Raw genomic sequence first — 24,139 nt, 5'->3', positions numbered from 1 at the left:
CACTGCACAGAGAAGCTTCTCTCACCAAGGTTGAGAGGAAATGAAACCATGAAATAAAAGGAGGATATTACTACTCCTAACGTATGGAGAAGATTTTTATTGTAGACGTAAGGGAGAAATCAGGCAGGGGGCTGAATATGGCTGATAGACCGAGGGAAAGCAAAAGAGGCCACCAGACCCAAGAGACCAAGACACCAGCATAGTCAAAGTGGATGAGTTATATGGGAAAGGAGGCAGAAGCCCAGCCCCTGGGAGAGATTTAGGGTAGGAGGGGGGGATGAGAAGTGCTGGAAGAAGCCTCAGATAGGTGCTGGGTGCTGCTGGGAGAACTGGCTGGTGTCTGCTTTGATATGTTAATAGGCACTCGGCCATTCCTGTTGGGGTTTCTGAGACCTAAAGAAGAACAGCAGCAGTAATTAATAGGTATAAATGTAAATATTTAGATGACATGTCCATTTAGTAAAACAACAGTAGAAGATCCCCCCACCTCTATCCAGGGCTGTGACTTCCCCAGCACTGAGCTCTGTTTGTGATGTTTACAGTGCACAAGACCACTGTTCTCAGTTCATTTCATCACAAAGTGTGCATATTTTACATAGCCGCTGTCAGTTCTAAATGTCTGTCAGTTAAGTTCCTCGGGATTATGAGGAAGGGTAAGACAGAGACCAAAATGGTCTCTCAGGAAAGTGTATGCTCCTCTGAACAGCTGAAGGACACTGTCCAGATGGTTCTTATTTTCTACCTGTATTCTCTGAATGCTTTCCATGGTGTTCCTCTTTGTTCTGCCCGTAGAGAGCCAGATAGCAGGTGGTCCTATTGCTGACAAACAGAAAATCTTCAAAATCTATTTGAATTCCACCCTTTTTTCTTCTGGCATCTGATGTACCCACACCCTTGGACTTACTCAGGAAGATCAGATGGGCCAATGTTCTAGGTCAGCTGTCACACTTACCTAGCCTGCATGGCCTCTAGCTCTCTACATCTGGAAACTGTCTCATTTCTCTAAGGGAAAATGTTCTTGTTCAGCATTCAGAACATATTTCCCAATTGCTATTTAATTCCTATTTTCCCCATCAGTACCCAGTCAAACTCCCTTTAGAGAATTAAGATTTAAGATGGTGTTTCTAGTTAGTTGGTCTCTGCCCCGAAGCGTCTGTTGGTGATTCTGTTGGCTGTCTATTGTTTTCACCTTTCAATAAATCATTCATATTCCTAAGAGACTGGAAGATGTGAGGACTGGATCCTATTACTCTGGATCAAAATGTCCAGCTTGAGGGAAATTAGAATACCTGGGATTCTAGACAAATTACCCTCAGAAGTACAATGTTATATAACATGTAACTTGTAGATAGCTAGAAAATAACTTCCCTGTTATATTAGCAATTAATTATTTGACCAAGGCAGGTATAGAAGTGTACTAGACAAAGAAATTAAGTATTACACATTACGTGTTAAAGTCAGAGGGAGGTGGAGACTCAAGTCCAATGGACTTCATATAAACATAAATTCAGTAAATATATTTGAGGATGCAAAGGTCTAAATTGGGGGTTAGTAAACTCCATCCTGGTAGCCATATTCAACCTACTACTTGCTTTTGTATGGCCTGCAAACTAAGAATTTTTCTTGTGTTTTTAAATGACTGAAAAACTTAAAAGACTATTCTATGGAGCTGTAGAGTTGGCTCAGCAATTAAGAGCACTTGTTGTTCTTCTGGAGGCCCAGAGTTCAGTTCCCAGCACCCACATCAGGTACCTCACAGCAACATGTAGTTCCAGATCCAGGAGACCTGCGCCCATGTGCACATACTCCCAAAAATGTTTAATTAGAAATTTAAAATAGTTTGTGACACATGGATATTGGGTAACATTCAAATTCTAGCTATCTTTTATGGTAGCAGAGTAAGGAACAACTCTGCTATATTATAGTAGTATAACCTATTCTATGGCTGTAGTGACAATAAAGTCGGGAATCATATAAGTGTATGTCTAGTTATTGTCTGTATACACCTGGGGGTGAGCTAATACTCTTAAAGTGAAATTAATGAGCAGACTGGGTTTCAAAAACAAGGGAGTCTGTATTCCTTGAGGGGCGGGGGTTGTTTATTGCTGAAGGACCAAGTCTTTTGAAATTATGAGAGAAAGAAAAAGCTTTACAAGGTTCAAATTATACCCTCCCGTCGGAAGATCTTTAAGACAATATTTAGTTTCTAAGTCTTAAAGAAGTTAGGTCTTCTGCTCTTGATCCCCAAAAGTGCCTTGTGGTTACAGAGGGTCCTCTGTTCTCTGTTAGTGTTCCTCGCAGCAAGACAGCAGTAATTTGTTTTCCCTTTATTTCATATCCTTCAAAACTGTCTTCTAAAAGGGTCTGTGACAAGCCAGTACCTTTTCCTGACAATGTTAAAATTCAGGACAACTTTGCAAGGATCCCAGATTCCTTGAACTTGTCTACTAGTAATGGATATCCTGGGTTCCCATTGAAGCACTAACCCCAAAACTACAGTTTCAACTGTGAGTGAGGAAGCCACACATTCAAGTCCGTTGCTGATGTGTCCAAAGCTAGGCTCCCAATCAAACTGGGCTTTCAGTTTGCCCAGGAGCTGCTCAGGATCCTGGGGTTTCCCCAGCAGATGTGGTGACAAGGAATGCATGGGACTCACTGATAGCACAACTGTTCTGTGTCTGTCACCCTGACCTTACTTACCTTGCTGGCCTACTTTATTTTGAGCAATTTTAGGACAGATGTCTAACTGATGTCATTATCTTAGTCCTCTTCATGAAAAATGCAGAGTAAAGTAATGTGACAGAGAGTTTGTTAGGGACAGAGTCCCTTCTTAGAGAGAGAATTGTCAGAAACTGTGTATTGGTGCACGCCTCTAATCCCAGCACCCTAGGAGGCAGGGACAGATGAGTTTCTATAAACTTGATGCTAACCTTGTGTTCATAGCAAATTCAAGTCAGTCAGAGCTACAGAGTGAGACCTTGTTTCCTACCCCCAACCGAAAAAGAAAAAGCAGTTGTCAAGAAAGAAACATGACAGAATAGGGCCTGCACATTTTCTAAGTTTAAAGGTCTGAATATTTATAAAATTCAAAATTCAGTTAAGCTTCATGGGAAAAGGTAATTTTCTATAATGTAAAGCATTAATAAAAATGTGATATGAATTTATGCAAACTGACTGAGAATAATGATTCTTCCCTCATGTTCTGCAGATGCCCTCTCTAATGCTGTCCTGTCACAGGTGCTAGAGGGAGCATCTTGAGTGTCCCCCCCCCCATAAGATCTCACTGAGTAGCTCAGGCTGGCCTTGAACTGGAACTGTGGGCATGTGCCCCAGCTTTGAGCCTCTGCCTTTTTTATCTGCTAGTCTGTACTTCTCCCATAGACAGAGGCTCATAATGAGAAAATCACCATCTCTCTCCTCTGCTCTCAAGGTGATCCTGCCTGTAGGGCTGTCTGGACAGTGATGGGCCTATCAGATTGCAGTGTCTGCTCTCAATGAGAACACAGGTTCCCTCTGAGAGTTGGCAGTGGGTAGTCTCTTTGGCAGGTTTTGCCGTTTTCTGAAGTTAGTTTTGAATTATTTGGGGACCGCTTTACCACTGGCAATTGTGTTATGCTGGCGTTTTGATTTCCAGTAACAGCTGGGTTGATTGCTTAACTACAGGAAGTTTTCCCTTCTCCTGTCCATTCATGACAGAGTTGCTGAAAATTTGCTGTAGTCTTGTTATGTCATCCTGCATTGCTTAAACTTGGTGGGGCTTTTTAATAGTTATGATATATTCATCAGTCCCTATATACTGTGAAAATTAGAGCTGAAGCTTATTAATCCATAAAGCAAGTTTCATATCTTAAAACATAAAATAGATCTAGATACTGTCTCTTCATTGACAAACTTTTGACAATTGAAATGAGTAATCATAAAGAAATACAAATTATAACCATTTAAGGATACTTTCAAGGAAAATAAGCATCTTTCTATTTTCAGATGTAGCCAATTTCAGTGTGCATTAACTGTAATTCTTCACTCTAGAGGGCTGAGGCAGGAGGATTACTGCAAGTTTGAGCCAGTCTTTGCTATGTAATAAAACTCCGTCTGAAAGGTAGAGACTCTAGAAGGAGAGTGGGCTCTCACCAGAATATAGGACAAGAGCCAACAAAAGGAGCAAATGCCTTTTGTCACAATTAGAGAAAGACAGGTAAAGTTTCTGTCCCATATAAGGAAATCAAGGACCAGGGTGACCAAGCGTTTTGCACAACATGGCTCTTTAGAACAAAAAACAAAAACGAAGCTGTGTGCTTTTCATTTTTGTCTTTAATTGAGATGTCATGAATCACCTGTCTTTTGCCCTGCCCTGGTGAAATTATTATAGAAACAGAAACATTTCCTAGATGTTTTCCATGTTTTAAACTAAATTACAGGAACAATGACAAAAAGAAACCCTATAATTGACTATATTCAGATTTTGTAAGTGTGATTTAAATCATACAAAAGAATGTATCTGCAACTTTAAAATGACATCTTTTAGTGCTAAGCATTGTTGCTGATCTTTCCCTGGCTGCTGAGTAACTGGCTGTGAAGTCCTCTTTCTTCTCCCTTTGGTCATCAGTTGTCTCAGGGGCAGCTCTCAGCCACCTGTCACAAACAGGTAGTTAGATGCTTTTTTAATTTGGATCCTCAGCCATTTCTATTTATTTCTGGGGAGGTCCGGTCTTTCTCTCATTTTCCCTGACCTAGAATTATGATGAACTCTACATTTAATTTTTTTCCCTTGGAACTTGTAGTTTGCTCACCAACACCAAAGATGCAGTGTGTATATTTAAGAGAAAAACTAGTCTGCTGTCAGAACAACCAGCTTTGGGTTTGGGGAAATGTTTTTATGACCCAGTAAAACAAGTGGAAAGATTATAATCAAAGCATTTCCATCTTGCTTGTAAACAATTACAGCAGACCTTACAGGGATGCCACATTAGGAGACTGAGCAAAATTTACTGGATTCCATTCTAATGCAATTAGAGCTAATTTTGTTCCTTAAATGAATAAAAGGTCAGCCAGTAAATCTAGCTTATCTGGAGTCCAGACTTCAATAAATTGTTTTATTTAATTTGTTGTAAAAGATCTTATCCTTAATGGGTCTAGGTCTTATTAGTTCACTTAGGTTTTAAAATATTTATGACCACCTTTTGAGATATGATTTGAATGATAGTTGGAAAGTTTCTCTCCACAGCTTTATCAAGGCCCAAGATCGCTAATTGAATGAATATAGGAAGGTACTTAAGATTTGTTATCTGAAGAAAAAAGCTGATGTGAATTTCCAGAATTTAAATGTTCTTTAGCCTGTGACAGGCAGAGATAATTTAGCTGTATCATGGTAACCTTTCAACTACTATCTGATGATAATTCTTCCTAAAGATCAACTTGCTCTCAGCTCAGGTATTTATAAAATAATATATGCCTAGGGGCTGAAACATGTAGACCTCCTGTTCCATCATTTGCATTCTATATTTTCTGTCTACCTGTGGTAGATTCAGATACTTGCATAAAGATATTGAATACATGGAACAATTTGTTTGTTAACCTTTTCCACACCTACATTGGGAGTGTATAAAGTGGATATCCACATCACTACACGGGTTCTGTTTTCCCTTTTGTTCTTACCATTGTGGTCTCATTTCTGCATATAGAACTGACAAGCCACGTTGACCTGTCTGTTTGGATTTGTTCTGTGGGGTTCCAGAACTGCATGTCATATCCCCTCACAGCTTATCTTCCAAGTTCCAAGAAGGAGCACAGCAGCATCCATACTGACCCATAAGGCCCACATCCTACCTTCTATCACCCCACAGCTCCTAGCTTCTCTGGGCCTTTTTCTCTCCTGCTCTTCTGCTCTGTGCCATTCTGCCTTTCTCTCGTGTTGTCCTCCAGTCTCGCCTTCTCATGCCAAACCTTCCCCTTCACCCACTTCTCTCTATCTGAGGAAAACCTGAGAACTCTTCTCCTCTGCCTTCCAGATCACGTTATTCTGTTTTAACTCATCCACCTACTGGATCCTGGTTTCTTATAGCTTATAGCTTCTGTTTTAGAGAATACTTTCCTATTCTTTCAAAGTTCCATGCATTTATACAATGTGTGTTGATCATACCCATCAGCTACTACCTCCCTCTCACTCCCAGTGGTGCCCCATCTCATCTCCTACCCAGCTTCATGTCCTATTTTGACTTTTTTGGTTACCAGTAATTCTCAAAATCCAGTTAACGCTTCCCATATGCATATGAGTGTGTGGCCATCCGCTGGGGCATATGCAACCCATCCCCATGGCTCCGAAGGAGGGTAAATTTCCCTACCTCAGCAGCCACCAGCTGTCAATAGCGCCTCCATTTTTGGTGGGCCCTTGGGAGCCTCGCCCCACTTATGCTGGAATTTTGACTGTGAGTTGATGTGTGCAACAGCTACATCATGCCCCAAAGTTAACATGTCTTAGCTTTCCTCCCCATCTACAAGCTCTTACACTCTCTCCATCCCCACTTCCTCCAAGTTCCCTGAGCCTTAGATGATGGGAGGTTGATGCAGATGGTCCATCCATAATGTGGCTCTCAGTGATTTATACTTTAACCAGCTATGAGTTTCTGCATTAACCACCACCCACTACCAGAAGAATCTTTTCTAACCAAACAGGAAATAGTGCAAATCTATGGATAGAAACACAAGTATTTAGAGCACAGTTTAATAGCATGACCATTTAGCTAAACAATAGTCCAGTCCTGTCCCGTCACCCAGGACCTGTGACCTCCCAGGACCTATGACCTCCTCCCAGCTTTGGAGCACATTCACAGCAGTAGGCATGTCATCATCCCTCCTGAAGGATGTCTAATCAGACAGAATGCAGCTGGTCACACACATATATGTCATGCCACTCTTACACCAGTGGGCACGTCTTGCCAGCAGGTCAGTGTTAAAGAATGCAAAGTCTAGTGCTGAGTAAGACCATTGTTCCCTCTGTCTAGCAGCACTCCTGACATTATGTAAGCCAAGTCATCAGAGATTTCTGGTTAGTCAAGTTTGATTTCTCCATGTCCTGCAGCTGAAGCAAGTGGTATGTCTTCAGCAACAGAGTTTTAACATCTAGTTACGGTAGACAACCATGAGCTTGTGTTTAGGGTTCCTCTGTGGCTTCTTTGGCCAATGGCTGGTAGGGTGAAATTTTCATTCAATAGCTCATATCTTCTGGGAGCAGCGTTGTTTACTCATTCAGAAGGATACTTTAAAAATAGTTATTACTTTTTTTTAGTTAGCTTATAAACTAGTGAATTTCTTCTAGGTTTCTGTATGTACTATTCCCACATAAACCTTTAACCCCAAACATACTTCTCCTCTCTCTCCATGTCACCTTCTATTCTCTTTAATTGAATTCTTTTCTTAGGTTGGAAGATCATAGCCTTTTCACATAGCCTTTATTTGCAAGATTTGGATGCCTTATTACTGGGCCCATTTCAGAGAGTAGCCTAAGTCCTGATAGCATTACTCCTCTCTGCTCCTCTGGGTCCTGTTGCCCATGAAACTCTTTATTATCCCAATTTCTCCCTACTTGTTTTGCGTCTCGTTCTCGTACCATCCCTTTTGCTTCTTCTTTCATGTACTCCTCTTTCTTTATACATCTTCCTTTCTTGCTCCTCACCCCCTACTCTATTCTTACTCACTCTTTCTGTTTCAGTGAAGCAGTGATGATTATAAATCCTTTTTGTTCGTAGTAGTCTACCTAGTTAATGTTGAGAAATGTTCGCCTAAATGGACCAATGCCATTGTCAAGCATATTTTGAAAAAATGAACCATGATGGTGCCCTCCACCTTGGTTCTTCCTGATCCTTACATGCTGGTTGGTGATGAACCCAGAGCTTTTTCAAGCCACTGTAGATCTTAGGAGAACTTGAAAGAAGGCTAAGACTGAGTAATAGAATTGGGACAGTGTGTTTATTTTAGACTACTGTGCTGAACAAGCAAGCTTCTTTGCTCAAAATGTTTAGTTCTAAACAAAAAAAAAAGGCAATAAAAGACTCTATTCTTTGGTCTTTACCTCTCTGCATTTTATATCTTTTGGATAAAATCAGTAGTCCTTCTATTTAAAAACCATTTAAACAAGTACTGCTGTGTGTGGAAGTACTTGGCATAGTTTTTAAATCTTTTTTTTCTAATTGCAAAAATAATACATGGTCATTATTTTCTTTAAGAAGTTAACTGTGGGCCAGTGAGATGACTCTGAGGGTAAAGGTACTTGCCATCAAGCACCCACATGGTAGAAGGAAAGAACTGACTCCTACAAGTTAACTCTGACCTCCACATGTGTGTTGATATACACACACAAATAAATGTTTTAAAAATTTAAGTTAACCCGTTGGGGCTTTAAGTTGGGGCTGAAGCGCTTGCCTAGCATACACTAAATTCTAGGTTCAATCCCTAGTACCACATTAAACCAGGCATGGCAAGACATGCCTGTAATCCTGTCACTAGGAAAGTGGAGGCCAGAGGACTGGAAGGTTGTCTTTGCCTACACAGTGAGTTTGAGGCCATCTTGGAATAATCGAAACCTTGTGATGATGATGGTGGGTGGTGATGATGATGGTAATAAGTAGAAAAATATGAAACTTGGTTGTAATGATGATGATTACATGAAATGTTATCATAATAAATAATTAGCTGTTTAAAATGCATAGTTTAGAAAGCTAAGCTCCTTACCCCCCACAAATCCTATCCTTTCTCCCAAACACCCAGCACTAACTTCAGTATCTATTTTACCAGTTTTTTTTTTTAAATAGAATTATTATATACACTGTTCTATAGCTTGCTCCCACCTCCTGGCCATAACTATATTGTGGACATTTCATGTACTTTTATTTTAGTTCAACTATTAGAATACTGGTATTGGACACGAACCAGATTTTAAACATGGCTGGAGCATGTATTATGACCTGGCTATGAAGCACTGAATAATCTGTACCTGGACATGTGAGTTTTGTTAAAGCACAGAGGAGCAATGGCAGTAAGTAATGCTACCAGGTTCATTAGTTTGGAACCAAGCTGAACAGAATGAGTAGATCATAGTTCAAGTGCTAAATGTTCCTCACTACCACCACTACCATTAAGCGATTCAAAGCCAAATAACTAAGGCACAGTGTCTTTCTGCTTTTTTATTGCTTTCGTCATTTTATTTGGTCTATTAAATACAAAGAAATTAACATCTGTCTTGTAAATTTAGGTTACTGTCAAAGAGCGTTATAAAATAGACTTTTAATTGCCCCTTCTGCTTTCTTCTGGCCTCTCTAACAGCATGGGCTATCTTTTTTCCACAAGCATACGTCTGTCTCCCAGTACATTTGCTTTAAATACTTCTATTGCTCAATTTTAAAACATTAAAAGACATAGCTCTTCTTGCTGGGCTGTGGTGGTGCACACTTTAATCCGAGCATTCGGACAACACTGGTAGGTAGATGTCTGAGTTCAAGGCCAGCCTAGTCTACCTAGGGAGTTCCAGGACAGTCAAGGCTACAGAGAGAGAGAGAGAGAGAGAGAGAGAGAGAGAGAGAGAGAGAGAGAGAGAGAGAGAGATATTTTACTTTATTTATATTATTTATATGTGTGAGGGAGGTGGGTGGTGTTTGTGTCCTGAGACCAGAAGAAGATGTCAGATCCCTCAAGAGCTGAAGTTACAGGCTCTTGTGGGTGCTTGGAATTGAACGTCTGTGCTGGAAGAGCAGCCAGTGCTCTTAATCACTGATTTATTTATATTTTTTAAATTAAGTGTAGGTGTAATGTGTATCCACATTTAGGTATATGCATATTAGTGCAAGTGCCTTCAGAGGTCAGAGGTGTGGGATTTCCTGGAACTGGAATTACAGGTGGTTGTGAGTCACCTGGGAACCCAGCTCTGATGCTTATAAGAGCAATAAATGTTGTAGTTGCTGAGCTAGCTCTCCAACTCTGGTATTGTCTTACTGTCTCACTCGGGGGCATGTGGTGAGGTTTATAGCCTTAAACAATATTAAGTCAGTCATTTCACTAGACTGTGAAGTGCTGGATGTTATTTTAATGTGACCGTCTCTTTAGTATTCATTAACTAAAATCCTTCAATAAAAATATACTTTTCTTTTGTTATTTTGAAATGTAAATCAAACAGGAAAGCACAGATAAATGCTGGGTGAATTCCTCCTGTTGTTATCTTTAGAGAAAGGAGTTGGAGAGCTGATCCAGAATTACACTTAGTAATGATACTTGGATTTAGTCTATCTCTTCCCATGCCCCCTCAGCCTGTTTCCTTCTTCTTTTCTTTCCTCTTTTATTATTTTCATTTTCAAATTATCCTGTGTTGTCTAATGGTAATTCTTTCATGTTGTTTGTTAGATTCAATACAATCTCATCAGTGTTGAATAGCTTTTATGTATTTCCTATGTGTTATTGTCCATTTTCACAGACCTCAAATTAGCCATTCTTCCAAAGAACATTGATTCCATCAGTGGGGTAGGAATCCAACTCAGATACTAGAGGTGCCCATTGCTACTAGAATGTTATAACTTCTAGGCCTTTGCAAGGGACAGAACTAGATTATAGGTATATTTGTAAAGAAAAGAAAATTAGGCAAGGGTGATGGCTCAGTGGGTAGACTGCTTGCTATATAAATATTAGGGCCTGAGTCCAGATCCCCAGCACCCTTATAAAGACTGGGGCATGGTGACACAGAACTGTAATCCTAGGTCTAGAGAAGTAGCGCTAGGAGGATCTCTGGAGCTTGTTAACCACCTAGTTCAGCCAATTTCTAGGCTCCAGGTTCAGAGGGAAACCCTGTCACGAAAAAAGTCAAGAGGCAGTTGTGGAAGAAGCTTAACTTCAGCCTCTTGTTTCTATAGACCCACACGAGTGAGCACACCTGAACACACCTACAAACTTTCATACAACACACACACACAGGATAATAAGCTTTTCAGATTTAATATTACTGTTACTTCTGAATTTATTCTGTGTCCTTTTTACATTAGCCATCATGAGTGCCAACCAAGTGGCACTTGTTCTGTCCTATAGGAACTCTACAAAGTACTCTGCATGTGACAATGTCACTACTACTCCTAACAAGACTACCAGATGAAGTTAAGGATTAAGTTTTTTTCCTAATTTTTAAAATATAACCAATTTACTTTAACCCACAAATAAAAACATTATCAAGCTAGATTACGGAAGGCATCCAAACACTTCCAGTGGCTGGTGAGATGGCTCAGTGGAGAAAGGCTCTTGCCACCTTGAGCATAATAACCTGAGTTCTCTCCCAGGAGCCCCCAAGGTGGAAAGAGAGAACCAACTCCCAAAAGTTGTCTTTTGACCTCCATCTGTGCACCATGACATACTCATACCTCCCAATGCACACATAAATACATTTTAAAGTTGAAAAATAAGAAGATTCAGATTTTCTTGATATTTATTGGTTTTTTTATTTGGGACGCTAAGATTTTATCACTGTTGAAATTTTATTTTTATTTTTTACAATATTGTACTTGTATCCAATGAACTATGGGTACACTGCAGTCACACTTACTCCCTGCCCTCATTATTCTCTCTCATGCCCTTCTTCCCACTCTTGCTCGCTGTGATGGTTTGAATAAGAAGGACCCACATAGGCTTATATACTTGGAAGAAGTAGAACTAGTTGAAAAGTTTAGAAGAACTGGGAAGTGTGACCTTGTTGGAGTAGATATGCCCTTGTTAGAGGAAGTGTGTCACTGGGGGTAAACCTTGAGGTTTCAAAAGTCCATGCCAGGCCCAACCTTTCTACTTGCTTCCTAAGAATCAAGATGTAGCTCTCAGCTACTGCTTCTTTACCATATGCCACCATGCTATCACCATAATGATAATGGGGACTAACCCTCTGAAACCATAAGCATGCCCCAAATTAGATGCTTTTCTTTTATGAGTTGCCTTGGTCATACCTTCTCTTTACAGCAATAGAACACTGGCTAAGACACATACCTAGTCCTGGTTCGTCCCCCTCCTATCCTCATGTCTCTCCCTTTCTTCCATTCTTCCTTTTTGTTGGGTGGGTGATTTGGGCAGTTGGCAGACAGTCACACTGCTGTGTGTTCAGCCACATTGCGTCCAGAAAACAGTATTCCATATGCCTCTCTGCCATTCAGTTCCTACAGTCCTTCTGTCCCTCTCTGCAACATCCCATATTAGGTCAGACACAAAGCATTCACTATTCTTAGCACTGTAGCCAGTTATAAATCTTGCTATGCCACTGCCCAATGCTAAAAGAGTCTTTTCTGACCAAGACTGAAATACTAATCTGAGTATAAACATGGGTGTTTAAAAGACAATTTAACTATGTGTCCATTTGCTAAAACATCAGTAGTGGTAGTCTCTGGTGTTGAGTCTTCCCAGGAGTGCCATCGATTGTTCGGGGCCAGCTCGGCACCACAGGCATGGCGGGACTGCCCCAGGAGTGTGGACTGTGTCATTCCTATTGGTTTACCTTGGTGGTCACCCAAGTGGTCTCTCAGTCCCAAGTGAGGCACCTTCCAGGGTAAATATGTAGTCCTCCAATGGAGCAGGCCTCAAATCCAATTAGGAAGCAGTTGGTTACCCTCAGAATATGTTGTGCTGTTGTACCCATGGGCATATCTTGCCAGATGGTAAGTGATGTAGTATGGAGGATTGTGATCATTAATGACCCTATTCCACCAGCAGCCTGCATAGCATCTCCCTGCACTGTGACACTCGGCAGCAGGAATCTTCATAGCGTGGTTTCTCTGTGTCCTGTATCCAGAGCACATGTCTTCTGCAGCAGGGTCTTTCTTGTATAGTTCCACTGGGCATCCAGGAACAGTAGCAACAGCCTGTATTGCTTTGAGGGCTTGTGAAATACCTGGCCAACAGCTATCTTAGGGATTGCCCCACATAGTATTTTTTAACATTCTGCTATGGATGTGTGAACAAAATACTAGCCTCCTAAAGTCTCCTGATGATTATCATCATAATTGACATGCTTGGAGATTTGTTCAGTTCTGTTTATTTTCCATTCAAAGGCAGTTTTTAAAAGTTAATTTTCTCTGCCATGTATAATGGTACCTACCTGTAGTCCCTGCACTTGGGTAGCTGAGGCAAGTGGATCCTTTTGAGTTCAAGGCTAACCTAGTATACATAACAAGGTTCAGGCCAGCTAGAGCTACAGTGAGAACCTGTCTTAAAAAGCAAGTTGAATCTAGAGATCAGTTACCTGACTCCAAAGTAAAAGAATATATGACAAAATATATTCAAGGATTTTTTTTTCCTTCTTCCCTTTCCTTTTACGTAGTTACTTAGAGCTTACCATTTCATTTTCATTAGCACCACTATCCCTGTGCTGGATCTTTTTGCAAGTGTGATGAGATGTTCGTTATTCATCACTTATCTGAATGTTGGTGCCCTTCTAGGGTATTTTACAGATTTGAACATTTGACAATAGGAGTATAATCATTTGGGCCTCTCCCTTGGAAACAAGATTCTATAATGGTGATGTTTTTCTCTAATTACTTCATGCAATTTGTTTCATTTTTCAAATAGGTCATGCCTGCATTAAAAGATAAAATGTTTGCTACTTGATGTGTACTTGGGGTATGACAAGATAAAATACCCGTTTTATGAGACGATGTAAATATTCAAGAGGCAAACCACAAGCTTGAGGAATTAAATCCATTTATCGTTGTCTTATAATTATACAAATGTTAAAATTTGAGCTGTGAGGATCAAGAAGAAAAAGAAATCATGATTGATTTGAAGAATCAACATAAAACTGATTCTCCTAATTGTTTTTGGGTATTTGATCAATGTGAAATATGGAAATGACTGTCTCACTGTTTGGCATTCTAAGTACTAATACTCAAAAATAGAATTCTTCCCAAGTTTAAATACCTACGTTAGAAAAATGGAAAGCTTGATTTATTTATTTTCCATTTCCACACAACAAATAATCTTGGGATTTAACCATTTAAAGCAACAGCCGTTACTTCCTGGCGTCTTAAGGTTTTAAACAGTTCCTTCTCAGGCCTTTAAAGCTGCTGAGCAGGACAGCATCGTCTGAAGTCCTCAGTGTCTCCAGCTCACACAGGACATGTGCTCCTTTGTCAGGCAGCTTCTGCACATGCCGACACAGCATCTGACTTCCCCAGTGAGTGGTCCCAAAGAGGGCAAGGGACGGTGTGGAACACTTGTGGCCAGCCTTGGAGATCACCTGTAGTGACTTTCATATTATTTAAGTCTGCTTGTGTGTGAACAATAGATTGACTAGACGTTTAGGCCAGGTATGTCTGGGGCTTTCCATCAAAGTCAAAAGGCAGAAGTAGAAAATAGTTATACATGTCATGTCACAAATCAATTGTGCGGTTTCACAGTATTGCTGTAAAATCTCACTAATATTTTCTCATTTGTTGTAAGAAGAGATTCATTTAGCAAATGTGAGAATGTTTTTCTTATGGGTGATAGTGTGTCTAAAATCTAAAACACTTAGAAAGAAGTAAATGACTTGTGATGTAAGGAACACGTTTTTCCTCAAAGTGATTTTTCTCCATTGAATAATTTCTGCGTTCAGAAGGTCACATAAAATCCATAGGCATGATCACAGTGCTTTTCCCTATGGTGTCATGTCACCATTTAAAAGTGGCCATTCACTGTTCAGGTAAATAAGTAAGCCATTGTGAGGGAACTTTTGAACTGTGAGAGCACTTCAGTAACCTGTTATTTGGACTTCTAATTTAGATTACTGGTTTCATAGTGTTTTCACACAATAGCTGAATAATGAGGATCATTAAACCCCCTGTGCAGAACATATCCAAATTGTGTTTGCCTCTAACCTTGGAGGCTCTGAGGGCCAGGAGGCAGTACCTGGCTCTTTATTGACTTGTCAAACTGTGAGTTTGCATTACAGCTCCTGACCCATTCTGTTTGTTTCACCGATTTTGTGGTGGGGAAACAGGTAAAGAAATCCCTCTGACAGTTCCTTCTTCTGCACATTTGTATGAATAACACCAGTGTTTATAGCAGTTAGGGTACTGTGACTAAATCCCCCAAAAGATGTAACGTTAGCAGCAGAGCCAGCGTGGGGCACAGCTGTGGGCAGTATTGCTTTCTCTGTGAGACGTTGGCCCTCACAGGAAACTGCAGAGGGTTACTTACTGTGCAGTTCAATAGGAGGGAAAGGGCAGCCGGAATCCAGCATCACTCTACAATGAAATTGATTGAGTGTTTATGCTTCAGCTAATCTGGGCTGAGGGTGTGTATTATGTTGCACTACTACATGACTCTTCATATTGCTAAAACTAGATAATAGAAAATTTTTCCTTAAGAAAAAGAATTGCTTTTAAAATTGTATATTCAACTACCCAAGTCACATAGAACCTATAATCAAATAACTCAAACTCTCTCAGAAACTGTCCTTTGAACTACAAGAGTTGAGGAAGTAGGTCACTGTAGTAATTAATGCTGCCCCAACCCCTTGGAAGTAGGGTAGTTTGTTCTGTAAACCAAGTGCGCTCTCTCTCTCTCTCTCTCTCTCTCTCTCTCTCTCTCTCTCTCTCTCTCTCTCTCTCTTTCTCTCTCTCTCTCTCTCTCACACACACACACACACACACACACACATATAGCTTTACACTACACCCCACCCCTTGAAGATTTGGCATATGAACACATATATCTTCTGGAACAAGCAGCATTCAAACTATAGCAATATCTAAATAACTCATTTATTAATTTATTATTTTAGTTGCATAAACAAATAGCATGTTACCAAAGACTCACTTTCTTGTTTAGGCTGTTGATCTCCATTAACCATGAGAGAGTCATCTGTATTGTGAAACCCTCTGGTTTAGCTTGGGGCTTTATGTCCTAATGTTTATAACTAAACTGTGACCAATATTTCACTAGAACATATTGGCTAAGCCATCATTTTGTTTAAAAGTTTCCAGAAACACTTTAAATTATATATTGTTACTTTTTCATTATTTTTATTATAAGATTTATATGTTAATTACAGATAAACCAAGGGAAAGTACCTTGTAATTCCAGCTTATAGAGGCAGTTTCTGGATAGTGTGTGTGTGTGTGTTCTTTTGAACTTTTTTGTAACTACACACATAAATATTCATGCCTTCATTTTTCTTCTTAGAAAGCTTGAATTTTATTAATGTGGTATTTTGAGACAGGGTCTTGCTATGTAGCCCTGACTGTCCTGAAACTCACTATGTAGACCAGGATGGCCCTGAACTCACAGAGATCTGCCTGCCTCTGTCTCCTTAGTGCTAGGGCTACTATACCTGACTAAATAACACACTGTACACTGAGGTCAGCTTGGTCTACAGAGCATGTTCCATGATAGCCAGGCCTACACAAAGAAACCCTATCCCGTAAAACCAGGGGAGGGGGGGAGGAAAAAGGGAAGGAGGGAGGAAAGAGAGAAAGAAAGAAAGAAAGAAAGAAAGAAAGAAAGAAAGAAAGAAAGAAAGAAGGAAGGAAGGAAGGAAGGAAGGAAGGAAGGAAGGAAGGAAGGAAAAGAAAGAAAGAAAGAAAGAAAGAAAGAAAGAAGGAAGGAAGGAAGGAAGGAAGGAAGGAAGGAAGGAAGGAAGGAAAAGAAAGAAAGAAAGAAAGAAAGAAAGAAAGAAAGAAAGAAAGAAACTCTTCCACCAAAGAAATTAGCCCATTACTTTAAAATTTATCCTCGGGCAAGTTCTCAAGGTAAGAAAGCAACCAGATTCTTTTTCTCTTTTTTTTCTCCATTTCATATTTAAAAGTTTTATTTTTCATACCAACCACAGTTTCCCTCCCTTCGTTTTCCTACTTCCCCCATCTTCCTCCCATTCCACCCCACTCCCCATCCACTCCTCCGAGAAGTCTTCCCATGGGGAATCAACAAAGTCTGGCATATCAAAGTTGAGTCAGGACCAAGCCCCTCCTGTGACCCTGTATCAAGGCTGACCAAGGTATCCCTCGATAGGGAATGGGCTCCAAAAAGCCAGTTAAGGCACTAGGAATAAATCCTGGTCACACTGCCAGTCACCCCACAAACTGCCTAAGCCACACTGTAATCCACATTCAGAGCTCTGGCTTAGTTTGGTCCCATGCAGGCTCCCCAGCTGTCAGTCCAGAGTCCATGAGCTCCCACTAGCTCGAGTCATCTGTCTCTGTGTTTCCCATTCATGATCTTGACCCTTTGCTCATGTAATCCCCTCCTCACTCTCTTTGACTGGACTCTAGGAGCTTGGACTAGTGCTTAACTGTGAATCTCTGCATCTGCTTCCATCAGTTACTGGATGAAGGTTCTATGATGATAATTAGGGTAGTCATCAATCTACAGGGGAAGGCCAGTTCAGGCACCCTCGCCACTATTGCTCGGCATCTTAGCTGGGGTATCCTTGTAGATTCCTGGGAACTTCCCTATCACCAGGTTTCTCGCCAACCCCATAATGGCTCCTTCTAATAAGCTCTTTTTTCTTGTTCTCCCTCTTTGTCCCTCCCACAACTGGACCATCCCTTTCCCTCATGTTCTCCTCCCCTCCCTCACACTGACAGGAGATCTTGTCTATTTTCCCTTCCTAGGGGGATCCATGCATCCGCTTAGGGTCTTCCTTGTTAGCTAGCTTCTCTGGAACAGACAGATTCTTACCAAAATATCACATGAATGCCCTCTAGTCCAGTTGCTAATAACGTTCCTCTTTCAGACCACTTGAGCTGGGTCTTTGTAGTCCACACTATTTTCCAGGCTTCTATTAGAATAGCTTACTAAGTGCTGCTTAAAGCATTCAATCACTCTTGATTCAGTCTTCCACAGTCCTCCACAGTCCTCAAAAAAGTAACATGGTGTCTTAGGGTTTTTATTGCTGTGAAGAGACAGCATGACCATAGCAACTCTTATATTTAATTGGGGTGGCTTGCTTACAATTCAGAGGGTTAGTCCATTACATAATAAACAAATTTAACAATCTTAAAATGTTCTTAGCAGGAAATGTGGGAAGCAAGGCAGCATGCAAGGCAGGCATGTAACTGGAGTTGAGAGTCCTTACATCTTTATCCAGAGGCAACAGGAAGTATACTGTCTCACTGGGCGTGGCTTGAATATATATGAGACCTCAAAGCCTGCCTCTGCAGTGACACACTTCCTCCCTCAGGGCCACACCTCCCACTAGTGCCACTCCCTTTGGAGTTCCTTTTCTTTCACACCGGCCACACTTAGTGACGTCAGTGTGAGGCAGCAGGCCAGTCTCTACCCACTTCCGTATTAGTTATTTTGTGTTTGCTCTGATCAGATTCTATGACCAAGTCAGTTTATGGAAGAGCTTCTTTGGGCTTACAGATCCAAAGGGATGGGGCTCCACTGTGGTAGGGAGGAATGGTCACAGTGGCAGGCATGGTCGCTCAAGCAGGAAGATGAGTGATCACACCTCTAGCTATGAACATGAAGTAGGCAGAGCAAACTGGAAGCACAATGAGACTATATAATCTCAAAACCTGCTTTTCTCTGGCCATCACATAACCCTAAATAATTTGGGATGTTTTAAGTAAAGTAAACCTATACCATCTAAATCTCCCCAAACTGCCTCCAACTGGAGACCCAAGTATTCACATAGTTGAGCCTTATGGAGAACATTCTCGTTCAAAGTACAAAAAAGTAAAACATAAAAAACACCTGCAGGTTTGGTGGCAAGATAGCTTCTGGGGAGGAAGGGATTCTTCTGACTCTAACAAGACTTCCCAGTCCTTGACAGTTTACAAGAAGCTACTCAGAGCCCGGTGGTGGTGGCACACACCTTTAATCCTAGCACTCGGGAGGCAGAGGCAGTAGGATCTCTGTGAGTTTGAGGCCAGCCTGGTCTACAAGAGCTAGTTCCAGGACAGGCACCAAAACTACAGAGAAACCTTGTCTCTGGGGGGGAAAAAAAGAAGCTACTCAGAAGTGCCGCAATGCTTCTCATTTCATCAGCTGCCGAAGTCATGTCGAGACCTGTAAAGTCAATAAACGGAGTGTAAATCCAGCTACAGACAAACACAATCTGTGCATTACACATCTGTGAAAACACATGTACGTTGATGTGTAGAGTATGTCTACATATCTGATCACTGAGGGGCAATTGGAGAAAATTAAAAGTTAGCCTACGTTGCAAGAATAATTGATGATGGGCTGTGAATTCTAAGTTCATTAACTGTTTCTGGATGCTTAAAAGCAGATTTTGCAAAGCTGGGGATATAGTTCAGCTCTTAGAGTGGTTGCCATTCATGCATGAGACACAGCAAAAGAAATGAATGTGGATGGCAATATGGCTCAGCAGGTAAGGATACCTGCTACACAAACCTGACAACCTGTGTTTGATCCCTGGAACTCTCATGGTGGAAGGAGCCATCTCCAAGCAAGCTGTCCTCTGACCACCACATACCCTAAATAAACGTGTTGTTTTGTTTGTTTGTTTGGCGGGAGGCTGTGTTTTAAGTAAAGTAAGCCTATTTTGCTTCCAGACAAAGGATTTTTGTAGTAATTGTTGGAATACGTGATATATTTTAACTTTTACTTTTCTCTCTTGACAGTGTCATCAGCAAGGTGGTGCCAGCCCCCGAGGCTAAGCCAGCCCCTTCTCTGAACAGACCTAAAACCCCCCCTCCAGCCCCAGTCCCTGTTCCTGTGCGTGTGAGCCCTACTCCTCTGCCACCACCACTCCTCGCCCAGGCTACAGTGTGCCCAGCCCTGATGCCATCCCCAGCCCCTGCCCTCTCTGGATCAGGGAGTGCCAAAGCCCCAGTGCGGAGCGTGGTGACAGAGACAGTCAGTACTTATGTGGTGCGTATGTTTCTACAACATTTAAGTAAATTCTAATTCTGTGATGTTGACTCTCACAGGAAGTACTCGATAAATGGAGAAGCATTTCCATTGCGTTTTTAAGTAGTTGACTCAAAACTTACTTTACAAAGTTCACACTCAGCTACATAAATGATGTCAAATTGCTTTTATGTTGATTTGAAACATGGCTGTGTACCTAAATATAAGAAAATCAGTATATACTCTGTTATTTAAATTCATCAGTGAATTCTTACTAGAGTGAGTAAATTAGTGACTGGAGTATAATTTATGTAATAGACATAGATCTGATGGTGTTATAAGGAGGTCGCTTGTTTTTTCACGGCTGCTCAGTCCCAAAATAATCACATAGAAACCGTATTATTTGAAATACTGTTTAGCCAGTAGCTTAAGCATATTTCTGGCTAACTCATATCTTAAATTAACCTATCTCCATTAATCTGTGTATCAGCATGAGGCTGTGGATTACTGGGTAAAGTTCTGTCTATCTCCGGCGAGGCTACATGGCTTCTGACTCTGCCTTCTTTCTCCCAGCATTCAGTTTAGTTTTCCCATCCTACCTCTGTTCTGCCCTGCTCAGGCCTAAGACAGTTTATTAACCAATCATATTCACAGCATACAGAGGGGAATCCCACACCATTATGGGCCAGCTATGTTTCTTAATTATAGCACTAATTAGTTATTGTACTTTAATTGGTGAGATCTAGCATATGTTAGAACTTACATTTTAAATAGAAATGAACCATTAGACCATATTATTTTCTGAGATTCAAGTGTATTTTTTTTTTATTATTAGATCTACCAAATATGGGCTAGAGACATAGCTCAGTGGTAGAAAGCTTGCCTAGCATGTACAGGGGCCTGAGTTTAACTCCTAATATTGAAGATAGATAGATAGATAGATAGATAGATAGATAGATAGATAGATAGATAGATAGATAGATAGATGGCATTCCATCATATCGAATGACTCCACGTTGTCCTGGAACTGCACTTAGATGTTTTCCCCATAGTTAATATAATCAGATCTTATTCTAACCCCAAATGAAGTATTAATAAAGGCATGCTCTCAAAGCATAGTGAATAGACACACACAAATGTTTCATAAATGGAGACGTTAATGCTTTTGAATGACAAGCTCTTTTCTGTTGTGTTAGCCTAACCTTGTAAAGAAATGAATGACTGGCAAGTGGCAGCACAGGACCGGTGCTGTTTGTTAAGAGATATCTAATCGTGTGTTACATAGGGAAGTTTGGAAAGAAACAACTCATTAAGTATGTGAGACACTTAAAGGACACAAAGCAGTATTTAAAAAAAAAATCCTGAATGCACTCAGATAGTGCGTAGGCAGGGAAAATTAGTAATTGGCAATAATAAATTATCATATTTATCTATTATATATAATAAAAATAATCAATTGGCAATTCAAGACAGAAGATGTGATACAAAAACCTGTGAGGAATAAATTGGTCCATCAAAGGATCAATCGAGGGGTCTAATTGAGGCGTCACCCCCAGGTGAATTGGTCAGGAAAGAGTTTATACTTAATCTCTTCATCCTCCATTTGTTTATCTCTAATTAAGGGATTTGTATTAGATGCATTAATCTCTGTAGTCTTGTCTGGCTCTAAAGATTGTGGCTCTCCAGTAGACATTTGAACTGACTCCACAGAAGTGGCACCAACTGGGATAGAGCCCAAAACATCTCCTAGTCTAAATAGATACTTATTAGGACACAGAGAGACTCTGTCACTACCTGTTAGTGTGATGTTGACAGTGAAATTCTTGTAGTTCCTGTTCCCCCATTTCTAACCTATCCAAAGATTGTTTACAATGATTAAATAAAGTCATGTTTGAAAGAACTCTATACCCAAGAAAGTATTGGGTGTAACTCAGAGTCACAACCCACTAATGTCAAGAAAGGTCAGCCAGCAGCAAGACTGGCCATGCATGGTCGCTTCAGTCACTGGACACTCAGTGCCTGGTGACTACTGGTTCTTTCCCCATGGTGCAGTTTTCCCCCAAGTGAGGGCCAGCAGTCAGAGGCAGCTTCCTCCACATTCCTGTAGAAAGGGTTCAGGTCAGTGTAGTTTGCCTTTGTAGAGACTTTCAAAACTAGTAGGCCTTATAGTAAGCCCATACGTACAGAGGAGTATATCCACTTTTGATAACCCTCACAAGGAAATCACTTTCTCCCACACTTTAGTCAGTGTAGTGCTTAACGGCATAGGAGGAGGCCACCTTGCAAAATACACAGTGAGCTCATGTTGTCTTGCTATGAGGACATTTAAAAGGGAGCTTGACCCAGCGCTCTTTTATAGTATCCATGCAGAATTGATTTCAATAATACATCTGAGAAAGTCATGAAGTTAGGGACACTTACTGTTGAGAACAAAGTCAGAAATCTAGGACATGCAGTCTTTGGAGCATAATAATAATTAAGTATGTAGTTCTTTGGCTCCATGAGCCTCTTATTTCATTTGCCCTTTAGTTGATTGTACTTTTCTAAAATGTCATAAAGGGAATGGAAAGTTACTTAGTAACAGCTCTTTTATATCCTTGATCTTATCACCTAGTTGAGGAGAAGGGTTTGGCTAATAAGTAATGAGGGAATACATGCATGTTTGACTGTATGTGCTAATTCTATGCTATGAACGTGGCTGAAAAAATATGTAAAACTGAGCACTTTCAAAAATATCAGTTGTTACTGGCAGGAAGACTCATAAAGAGTTCATGAGATTATAGGAATTTCTTAGATGAAGCCAAATGTAGGCCGTGTTATGGTTTTTAACTGATTCTAGAATGCTTTGTTTTTAAAAACTTTACAGCACAGTTTAGAGTACACATTAGAAATATGTTACTCTATCCAGCTGTGGCAGCATGCACTAGAAATCCCACCTCTCAGGAGCTTGAGGCAGAGATTGGAGTTCAAGGCCAGCCTGGACTATATAATGACTGCCAAGCCAGCCTGAGCTTGTGACCTGCCTCAAAAAGAAGGAAGGAGGGAGGAAGCAGGGAGTGCGTGAGAAAGGGAGGGGAGTGGGGAGAAAGTGTGAGAGGGCCTGAGGGAAGAGAGACATTGTGTGAGAGAGAGGGAGTAAAAGGGAGAGGGAAGAAAGCATATTAGGATGAAGGGAGACAGTGAGTGGGAGAGGGAGGAAGGAGACAGTGTGTGAGAGGAAGGGGAGAAGCCATTGTTGAACAGCCAGCTAATCTACCGTATTTCCAGCTCGTAGTTTGCTGTGTTTATAGTATACATGGGCATTCTTATCTGGCCTCTTCTGGTTCTTTTTCTGCACACCGTCTGTTTTTGCTCCTCCACGTTAACATCAGATCCGCGATGAGTGGGGCAATCAGATCTGGATCTGTCCAGGGTGCAACAAGCCTGACGACGGAAGTCCTATGATCGGCTGTGACGGCTGTGACGACTGGTACCACTGGTGAGTGCCCCCCAGCACCCCAGATGCTCAGACAGCACAACACAGAGCATGCCTGAACAGGGATCCTAGCCAGCTAGTGTCTTTAGACCAGTTGAGCTACTCTCCTGAGGACAGTCAAATGGAGCCCACACAGTGAAATAACTGCAAAGTTAATTGTGCTTATATTACCGAGCCTAGAGTGTGAAGATTTTGCTTCATTTGTAAACCCTTTTCCTACTAAAATAAGTAAGAACTTGGGCGTTGGGTGAGAGCTGCTGCAGCACCTGATTGGCTGTGCTTGAGAGCAGACTCAAAGACAGCTTGTTTGTTTCTCAAGTCTCGGCTGTTTCATCTGAAGATGTTCAGCCAGAATGTGCGCAGCCTTATTTCATTCTTAAAGTACCCGTTTGGCCATGATGTTTGCTGTCTGTACAATAACAACAGAGCCAGGTATAATGGAGTTCTGGTAGTCTCAGCGCTGAATGCTGAGACCAAGGATCCTTGGTTACATGGTGAGTCTGAGGTCAGCCCGGGTTACCTGAGATTCTGTCTCACCCCTTGCCCCTTTTCCCAAATTAAAACATAAAAGTGAAGCCGTTGTATTATACTCTTCCTGACTGAAAGGACAAAAAACTTATGATTTCCCCATAGGGCCTATGCAGAGACATTGTATAATAAGATAACCCAGACACCCAACATTAGTGCTCTGTAAATTAGATCCTTAGGCTGATTTCTGGTACATGCATCATTTTTTACATTTATCTTTATTGTGGGAATGGAGCATGCTATATTGGTATGCACATCATTTTACCACATTCATGTGAGGGTTAGAAAATAACTTTTTTTTTTTTTTTTTTTTTTTTTTTTTTTTTTTTT

At 40.9% G+C, this 24,139-nt stretch overlaps 1 protein-coding gene and 1 long non-coding RNA gene across 2 annotated transcripts in view; one reads left to right on the top strand and one right to left on the bottom strand.

The window, feature by feature from the left end:
• The window catches only part of Taf3 (TATA-box binding protein associated factor 3), a 147,841-nt gene that overhangs the window by 120,912 nt on the left and 2,790 nt on the right, over positions 1-24,139 (top strand). Inside the window, exons 5-6 of the mRNA XM_050150507.1 lie at positions 19,578-19,827; positions 23,178-23,284. Of these exons, the coding sequence (XP_050006464.1) occupies positions 19,578-19,827; positions 23,178-23,284 (357 nt within the window). The remainder of the gene's footprint in view (positions 1-19,577; positions 19,828-23,177; positions 23,285-24,139) is intronic.
• Positions 17,539-19,569, bottom strand: LOC126506739 (uncharacterized). The gene is made up of 2 exons (XR_007593318.1): positions 18,219-19,569; positions 17,539-18,174 (listed from the first exon to the last, which is right to left on the bottom strand). It is a non-coding gene; the product is annotated as an uncharacterized lncRNA (long non-coding RNA).

The sequence above is a fragment of the Alexandromys fortis genome, unplaced genomic scaffold, assembly GCF_014885135.2.
Source record: "Alexandromys fortis isolate MF-2015 unplaced genomic scaffold, M_Fortis_MF-2015_v1.1 scaffold_69, whole genome shotgun sequence".
NCBI lineage: Eukaryota > Metazoa > Chordata > Mammalia > Rodentia > Cricetidae > Alexandromys > Alexandromys fortis.
This window is presented reverse-complemented; position numbering and strand designations above follow the sequence as displayed.